This window comes from Manis pentadactyla, chromosome 2, assembly GCF_030020395.1.
Source record: "Manis pentadactyla isolate mManPen7 chromosome 2, mManPen7.hap1, whole genome shotgun sequence".
NCBI classification, from domain to species: Eukaryota; Metazoa; Chordata; class Mammalia; order Pholidota; family Manidae; genus Manis; species Manis pentadactyla.
Genome location: NC_080020.1, coordinates 100,518,336 through 100,527,850, shown reverse-complemented (window position 1 = coordinate 100,527,850; position 9,515 = coordinate 100,518,336). Strand labels below are relative to the sequence as shown.

Sequence of the window (9,515 nt, the reverse complement as noted above, 5' to 3'; positions counted from 1 at the left end):
GTGTGAGTTAAGAATCTAACTTCAATTTTACCTCAATGATTGCCCAACAGTCTCAACAATGAATATATCAAATGTCTACCCTTTTCCCTCTAGAATAGGTTGAAGGATGATTATTTCAAAACAACTCTGATACAGACTTGACTTCTCAGCTTTTTAAGATAAATTTGCATTTGAAAGTGAAACAGTTGTCAAAAGAAGAGCAGTTTTCTATCTGATGTTCTTAATTTATCACAATCTCCACGGCTTCACATTTACCCTTTAAGGTACGACAGGTCTAACCCCAAGGGAAATGACCTCTTCGGTGAGACAAATAAATAACCATGCCATCACTGAAGTAAGATTATAATTTCCAGTAATAAAACACCAAAATCTTTAGCAGCACAGCAGAGAAAGAAAAAAAGAAAAAGCCCACATCCTTTGTGTTTCACTATATATTACTAACGTCAAAACCTGAAACTAAATGGTCTCCACAAGTGAGAAACAGGATGCCTTTTCCTTTCTCTTTCTCTGCTGCTGTATGTCTTCTGATCCCTGGAGGTAAGACTGATTTTATATGCTTTTTCAGTTTTGCTCGTGAGAAAACAGAATTCTATACGGGTTTGATTCATGTTTGATATTGTATAAAAAAGAAAAAGAAATCATAACTTCATTTTCAATGATTTTTAATGTTATCATTTGTCTTTACTATCTAAAGGCACTTTAGCTTTGTAAGATGAAAATGTTCCCTACATGTCTACAGCAAAAATATGAAAGTGTTAACTGTATCTGTTGGTTTTCATTAATTCAGGTCAGATCTATAGAGCAAAACCTTCAAATGAAAACCTGACAAAGCTATTAAGTTGGGGGTGTATGGATGATTTATTAACTGAAATCCCAGTCATACAAATACAACTGAATAGTCGCAGCTCTCAGATAAATCTTAAAACCATTGGTTTCAGAATGTGTTTCTGAGTGTCTGTTTCCAGTGGTGGGGGTGGTGAAGAAAAACAATAACATCAGTGTGAAGTAAACCCATCCAAATACATATATATATTTGCTAAAGCCTATTAAAGCTTTACAATTAAGCACAGCAGTAGTCTAAGTTTTTTACATACATTAATTAACATTTAGCTTTCTCAAGTACCATTGTTATGAGCCCCATTATACATATGAGGAAACTAAGGCACAGAAAAGTTAAGTAAATTTATTAAAGTCATAAGCTAATAAATAGTAGGGCTGGGATTTGAACCCAGAGTCATGTTCTTAACCACACACTGTGGTATCTTATAGATCAATGACACCTTTAGAGCTGGGCTTCTTAACATGACATCCACAAGCTCCTTCAAAGCCATAGACATCTGTTTATCTTCCAGAACTGCAAACAGATATCTAAGTGCATATGCATGCCTATATGTTCATAGATTCCCAAAAATGGCTCTGAATTTGAAAAACTAAAAATTAAAATGATAACAGCCCTTATAAATCCCAGAACTGCTCTGGGGACTACCTGTCAGAATCTCCAGGGATGCTTGTTTAAAATGCAGCACCCAGATTCCCCCACAGAATTCTGAACTAGAGTCCCTGCTGTGGGCCTAGGGAAACTTATTTTAAGCCAGCACTCTGAGTGATTGTTATGACACTCTAGTTACAAAGAACCGTTACTCAGAAAAAGAAGCATTCTATGTATTTATCATTTTGGCCTTAATTTCAAACAAAAAGAGAGAAATCAACTTAGACATGTGGCAGAAAAAATAATTTAAAAGCCTAACATAATAAGAATATTTACTTATAACAAAATTTACCCAAAAGCCGAGTACTAAATTCATCTTGAGAAAACACTATCAAGTGTGTGTGTGTGTGTGTGTGTGTGTGTGTGTGTGTGTTACAGGGAATATAATTATAGAAGCAAATACTGCAGAAAAAAGCACCAAGCCCCACTCCATGTGGACTGCTCTGATGTACTCTTCCCAACACAAACTGCATGTCTATATTCTCACGCTGAGTCTATTCACTACAGCCAGCCTTTAGAGCAAAGCACGACTAGATAAGATAGGATTTAACTCTGGATCACTCTTTAAGTTTTCCTAGACTCCTGTGAGGGAATTATAGGAGGTAATGAAGTGCCACCTCATACAAGAAGATACATGGCTCTAATCAAAGGACTGGAAATGTGTGCAGGGGCTTTGATCAAGGAAAACTGGGTGTTGACGGCTGCTCACTGTGTCCTGTAAGTAATTCTGAGCTTCCTTTCTCAAGGCAGTTTGGGTGTGGAGGGTGGAAATGACTCTGTAGTCCAAAACCAAAATTAGGCAGGGATGGAGAAGAAATGGGCAAGCACATTTGATGTTCAATTATAATGTGTATCTCTATAAGCAAAGGCCAAATCCTATTCAATAAAATTGAAATGCATGGCTATTTTCTCATATTATTTTTAAATATTTTTCACATTAATATTTTCACAATAATATATTAACATTATAATGTTGTTGCAAGTGTGAAAAACAGAAAACATGAAAAATAGCCCGCATAATCAACCACACATAATCAATGTTAATATTTGCTGTATTTTGTTACAGACCTTTCTCATAAGCATACTTAGTCAGGCAAATTCAGTGTCCACTATGATTACAAGCGATTCACCAACCATGATAGTGTCATCCCAGGTTGCTGCATATCAGATTGAGACAGAAGAAATTCCTGATATTTGACAGACTTTTAAAGAAAGCTAGTTCCTTTGAGTCACAATAATGTTTTTCCTACTTGTGATTTGAAAGCCAGATAATATGTCTCATATGGATATACTACTATTTTCTGCATCAGTACCTGCTGTTGGCAACCAGTACTGGTGATCTCCCTGTTCACACTTTAGTATAAATTGCATGAGTAAAAGAAGAGACTGAGAAACTGGCTACACAAAGAGAAGATCCAGACAAACTCACCTCATACTGCTGTGTCAAATGAGAATATATCAAGTAGGAAATTCAGCACAATGTATACTGTAAATGAAGCTCGCTGCTGTCTTAATTAATAGGCCCACTTGGTGCAAAGTCTGCCCAGCAAATCAAGAAATGCTTGTGCCCACCTCTCCCAGCTCTTGTTAGGCTCACAAACTAGACTTGGGGTTAGCTCTGTTTTGTTTGTTTGCTTCTGTGGGTGTGGGTGTGCACATGTGTGCATGCATGTGTTCATCTAGAGTCAGCTTTAAAATTTCACTATAAATTCAAGATTCTTATCTCCATTCCTACCTATTAAAAGCCTGACTCTTGTCATCTTTTGTCATCTTTGAGACTTAAGCAAGGTACACTATTTTCCTGAAGCGCAGAAAAGCACGCCTGCTACTTCTGCTCTAGTTCTTGGGGTTAGGTTCTTCCATTAAGTGTTGGTTCCACAAATCCAAGGCAGGTGGAGAAGCTGGTGGCTCCCCTTTGGCAGCAGCCCAGTTTGGTGAGCCACCGAGCATACCTCTCCAGGCCGTCTGCACCTCAGTGGCCTTGCCTCTGCCAAAAGACCTGGGATTCCCTTCCTGGTGCTTCTTTCTTGAAGAGATGTGAAGTGGAAGCAAATAATACACGTTCCACTTCACATTCCTGCTGTGCTTGTTTATATACAGGAAACTATTTCAAAGAACTGGTCAGATTTGAATAAATTAGATTCATGACTTACTTTCATCCCTTCTCTCACATAAATGATACTTTGTCTTTGTATTTTCCAGGAAGGGCACATCTCAAGTTATTCTTGGTGCTCACTCTACATCCCACAAAGAGAAATATGACCAAATATTTTCCATTAAAAAGGCAATCTCTTATCCATGCTATGATCCACAGACGTTGGAAGGGGATCTTCAACTCCTTCAGGTAAATGGTTTTTTTCAATAACTATTTTTAATTTGGTCGGTTTAACCTAAAACTAGTTTTTTCTAGTTTTTCACAGCCAAGGTAGGCTAATGCCAAGATGTGGGGGTAAGAAGCACAGCTTGGATCTAGCACTATTTCCAGAGATGGCCCCCTCTTAGAATGTGGTTCAGCTCAACAGACATTGACAAAAGTCCTCTGCGGTGGTACTGGGCAATCCAGAGAGGCGAACTCACCTATAGTCAAATCACTCTGGGCTTATTGAAGCTTGTTCAGCAGGGGCGACTGCATATGGAGAGGAACCAGAGGGTGGCTCAGTGGGGTGTGTCAGGAGGCTTATCACAGGATTGGGGCTTGTGTCGAGCAGTTGCGGGTGCGTTCAAGGAAGTATGAGTTTGCTCCGAACTGAGGATTGTCAAAAAGTGGTGTTATTTCTGTGACTGAGCATCTTAATGAATCTTACTTATCTAGCAGGTGAAAAGAATGGAGAGAGGCTGGAGCTGTGATGGGTAAAGCAGCAGCAGTGACAGGGAGTGCTGGGTTAGCTTTGCGGTGGGCCCCTTGACTCTGTTTCCGCCCGCGCTCACACGCGTCTTCAGAACAACCGTGGCTTTGCTCACATGATTGGGATCACCTGGTCTGATACTGCTGATCCGTGAGCGAGCTTACGATCAACAGGAAAGATCGTGGCCCAGCGGGGAGTGCTGCGGGGAGGGCCAGTCTGCTCTGCTCTTCCTCAGACAAATAGTGATCAGGTCCTCTCAGTCCGGTGGGAGAGACCAATAAATCAGTGGCTCTGATTGGACAGTATTCTACTCATTGGTGTCAGTGATAACTCAGAAGGGGATCAGGGAAGCTTTCCTAGACAGGATACAGGAGAAGGGATGGAAAGGGTTCCTGGCAGGAAGAACAGTATGAATAAGAGAAGTCTTTCTGGAAATGCATTTGGAGGAAGGTGGGGAGAAAAGAGAGTTATGATGAGATTTGAGAAAGGGGGAACATAGGAGAGAGGACTGACCGCGGAGCCAGGTATTCCAAACCAAGGTAAGTAGTTTGAACTTCATGGGAAAGGAAATAGGACAGTGTTTTTAGCCTGACAATGACACGATCAGACTTGTTTTTAGAATGATTATCTTGCTGCTGTGCATAAAGTGGAATAGAGAAGGCAGGATTGGAAGGCTGAGTGTGGACAGAAAGTTCATAGCAGTCCAAAGGGGGCTGATGAACAGCTTCCCCAGCAGAAGTTAAGAGAAGGTCAGGGGATCCACACAACCCCAACAGCAAGAGTAAAAAGAGAGCTCTGGAGCTCTGAAAACTGCTGGCAGACCCCCATACCCTCTGCCTCCCATAGTCACATCATGACTGCCACACCACTTGCCTGTGGACTATCCATCTGGACCTGTCTCTCAGGTCCTTCTCCCCAGCACTGTTAATTCCCATCAGGCATCCTGGACAGCAAAGGCAACTCCGTCTTACCTTTCCAAGGAGGTGAGGTGAGTAGGGGAGATGCAAACACTGTGTTCTTAGAGTGGAGCCAGGAAACTCCCTCTCACCTCTGACACTGTGGCCAGTAGGATGACACCACCAGAGAAACCATAGAGAGGGTGTTGGAACTTCACCAGGGTCAACCTTGCAGTGTTAAACCTAATGAAGTGCTCATCACTGTTCTGTGTGCTTGTCCACGAGGGAGCTTGAGAGGACTGCTTCTTATAAACATACATTTCCCAGACTCCCATCCTGGTCAGCTCATTAAGACCGGAAGTCCCTTTAGGAGTTCTCCTTCTTCTTTGTCCATGTATGAAGGCTGTGAGAAAGCAAGAGTGAGAGAAAAGGGAGAAGGTGCACATGGACATTTAAGGCCATTTCTATGGAAGGGCTTTCTTTAGTGACCATTTCATCTTCTAAGTGTGAACAAGGTGGGGCTTTGGAGCACCAGCAACTCAGACGGGGCACTGAGGAAGTGGGGACAGTCAAATGTCAGGAAGTGGGGGCTGAAGGCAACACAAACACAGTGAAAGGAATGTGACAGTGGCCACTTCTGCAGTGCTCATATTTTTAGAAAGTCCACACTTCCAGAACCCTCTGCAGTTTCAAACTGATTGAGGCAAAAAAGAGAACGAAGAACTAGACTTGCCTCCCTCTACTATCTACTCAACCTTGACCATGCTCCCTACTCTCCTTGCCTTAACTTTTTGTAAAGGGACAGAACAAGAAGAGGGCTTGGAAATGAAAGAACAGGACAGAGTGTGGGCAAGCACTCAAAGGCAGGTGAGGCCCTCAGGCCATTTTGTACCTGCTCAGAAATGGGGAAGCCATATTTCCACTAAAGTGGAAAATGAGGGCTCTGGCCCCTTTCCCACCCTGCCACACCAGGAGCCCTGGTTTTCTTCCATTGGTCCCAAAACCAGTCCGTTCACAAACCTAAGACCACCTGAATAAATGGTGATTGAGTCCTCCACTACAGCTTCTCAACCACAGGACTGTCAGCCACCAGCAATACACTTTTATCATGGACAGATCAACTGAACTGAAATTTACCTAGCCTGCCTCAAAAGAACATGTCTGAAAATGTGTGCTGTGACTTTTCAAACATCAATTCATGACTGTTAATTAGGTTGGAACATGCCTTCATCCATGTTTTCATAAGAACACGCCAAGATACATAGTCCAATAGAGCTCCTTCTTACTTTTTGTTACTACTGTCCTTGCCTTAAACTGCATCTCCTGTCCCCTTCTAGCTGGACGGTAAAGCTACTCTAACCAAAGCTGTAGGGATACTTCATCTACCGAAAACAGGAGAAGACGTCAAACCCCACACCAAGTGTCACGTGGCAGGATGGGGAAGCACCACAAAAGACTCATGCAGAATTTCAAATGCCTTGAGAGAAGTCAATGTCACTGTGATAGACAGGAAAACATGCAACGATGCAGAGCACTATGATTTTAAGCCAGTGATTGGAAATAGTATGATCTGTGCTGGTGGTAGAAAAGGTGAAGATGATTCATGTGAAGTAAGTAAACTACAAACTTAAACCGTTTGTTGGCTATAGAAAAGAAAGTGAATTGAGTGTCTGGGAAGAAGAGGGTAGACAACTGTTAGTGATTTTTATGTACAAAGGCTGCAAGGACTACTGCTGGGCCCTGCTGTGGTGGGTGCTCCTTTGTCCCAGGTGAACCCTTCTGCTCAGGAGTGTTCCCTTCTTACTAAGGATGGTTTTCAGGATACTGTTTAACTGCCACTCACAGATTAACAAGTCCTTTCAAAAGAGATCATGACAGCTGATTATCAGGTGCCAGGAACTCTACCAAGTTCTATACTCAATGCCACTTAATCCCCAAAGAACCCCATGAGATAGGCACTATTACTATCAACTCTATTTTACAGATGAGGATATTAAGGTGTAGAAAGTTACATAACTTTCCCAAGTAGGATACCTTGGCTATCAGTGGGGTGGACCTGGATTCGGACTGAGGCCACCCGATGACCCTCAATTCCTGCATTGTTCTGCCTCTTAGTGTGCCACAAACCAGTTTGGTCAGGATTTTACCCCATTTGAAACTCATGATCCATAAATGCTTTTCAAGTTCAGAGAGAACATGAAATGGGGGCTGATGAATAAAGGGGAAAAAACCTTAAAAATTGTTTGCAATATCACAAGTACTCCTTGGTCTGAGACAGCTTAGCTAGTGTCCTCCTTCAGACGGGGAGTAGTTGAACTCCCATGTTAAGCCTTCAAAGTTTTTTCCCCCAACATCTATTGACCAGAAAATAGGACCAAATAGACGAAAGGAGGTAATTATTTTTCACCGTTAAAGGCTTCTTTTGTTATTTTTCTTTGTTTTACCAGTGAAATGAGTTTTCATATCTTCTCAAGAATTGCTTTTACCAAAAGGAAAATGATTGGAAAAGTAAACAAATCTCTGGTAATTGATGCTGAGAGCAGACAATTAATAAAAGAGGTATTAAATTAGCCTAAAATAAGGAAAGAGAAAGAATGTGTGAGTGCATAAGTGAATGAATAAAATGATGAATAAATATCTTTGGAAAGTATCAATACCGAAAATAAATGACTTTCTATTCCAGGGGGATTCTGGAAGTCCTCTGATATGTGATAACATTTTCAGAGGTGTCACTTCCTTTGGGAAGTGTGGTAACCCTCAGAAGCCTGGCATCTACATTCTCCTTTCAAAAAAACATCTCAACTGGATAAAGAAAACCATTGCAGGAGCCATATGACATTCCTTCTTCACAATCACCTGCTGATGTCAAGGAGGTTTTAACTTGATCTGTCCAACGAAGCACCTCAGAACCCTCTCAGCCGTGTGTACAAATAAGAACCTGTCTGAAACACGCTCAGCAATGATAGAAACCACTTCCTGCTTTCACTCTTACATGATGAGCAAAAACTGCCTGCTCACATTCTCTATCCATAGTAGGAGACGGCCCTTGAGAAAAATGTCCAGTTCAGTGACTCTATTCAGAAGTCGAGGGCTGTCAGTTTTATATTTGTTCTTAAAAGAAAGTCAATCCTAGGAAAAGTAAGAATATGCTTCATTCTCCACAATGTGAAACCCCACAATATATCTGTGGCCTTCGGAATTTAGAGCTAAATATTCTGTTCAATGTGGGAATAAGGAGAGAGATCAAGAAGGATTTTCGCGTCTTACTATGTACTGCTTTTTATGTTCATTTTTACAAACATTTTTAATTATAAAGACAATGAGGAGGATTCAGCATATGTTGCAGATATTTAGAAATTTTGGAATTTAAAGTTAGGAATAGTTCAAGGCATTGTATCATTTATTAATTACAAGTAGACTAAAGTTTCATATACCAATAAGCTTGAGTCCAGCCAGTAACTTGATACATATTTCACCTTAGCTAGTCAGTTTATACCTGTAAGCACGAAGCTTAATTCTATGCTATTCTTTATACACTGTGATGCATAATAAAGTGACTTTTTTTTACCACCTACCACTTACCTCTCTTCTTTTTGTTATACTGTTTCTCCAAAGAGCTGAATGTAATAAACTCATTCTCTAATAATCCTGACTGATTTATACATTTTAATTCCTCAAACACTTCTTGAGGAACCACCATACACCAGACATTCTGCCCACCACTGTAAATACTGAACTACAAACACTGCCTTTAAAGTGCTGGCAATCTAGTAGAAGACAAGAAGAAATCCACAAATAAAAAAGCATACACTTCAGCCTCTAAAGAATATGTAACAAAGCTGTCTACTGTGCAAGAACATGATAGGGAGAAAGATAAATACTATTTCCTGGTCCCAGAATGTATCACAGTAAGCCCTGTAAGTCTTCCTCCTGTGATCTGCCCCATATTGAGACAGACAGTACAAATCCTGGATTCTGACTGGAATGCCACAGACATCACAACAGCCTGGTGAAAAGATCCCTGGTCTGCAAGTCAGGCACCAGCTCCATCACCAGAAAGTTAACACCTAGAGCAAGGAATTATACTATGCCTCCATTTTCACATCTGTAAACTAGGTCTCACTTCTGTAACATAAAGGGGTCTAAAAGGAGGTAGTGCCAGAATTTGAAGTTAAAAGTTGTCTATCCTCCTAGTATACACCCCCTAGGAGGGCTCTCATAAAAAATAAAAAATAAAAAAACAGACAAAAGCAAGTGTTGGTGAGGCTGTGGAGAAACTGGAGC

The 9,515-nt window shown here is 41.0% G+C and overlaps 1 protein-coding gene across 1 annotated transcript; it reads left to right on the top strand.

Annotated features, from left to right (window-relative positions):
* The first annotated feature begins 443 nt into the window (after positions 1-443).
* On the top strand, positions 444-8,842 carry LOC118919931 (granzyme A). The gene is made up of 5 exons (XM_036900358.2): positions 444-537; positions 2,059-2,206; positions 3,692-3,833; positions 6,569-6,841; positions 7,915-8,842. The coding sequence occupies exons 1-5, from the start codon at positions 486-488 to the stop codon at positions 8,065-8,067; spliced, it is 768 nt and encodes a 255-aa protein (XP_036756253.2). The 5' UTR covers positions 444-485; the 3' UTR covers positions 8,068-8,842.
* Positions 8,843-9,515: the final 673 nt, after the last annotated feature.

Coding starts and splice junctions, on each gene's coding strand:
- LOC118919931 (XM_036900358.2), top strand. CDS start 486: ATGCCTTTTCCTTTCTCTTTCTCTGCTGCTGTATGTCTTCTGATCCCT. Junction 3,834..6,568: donor GGGATCTTCAACTCCTTCAG/GTAAATGGTTTT, acceptor GTCCCCTTCTAG/CTGGACGGTAAAGCTACTCT. Junction 6,842..7,914: donor GTGAAGATGATTCATGTGAA/GTAAGTAAACTA, acceptor TTTCTATTCCAG/GGGGATTCTGGAAGTCCTCT.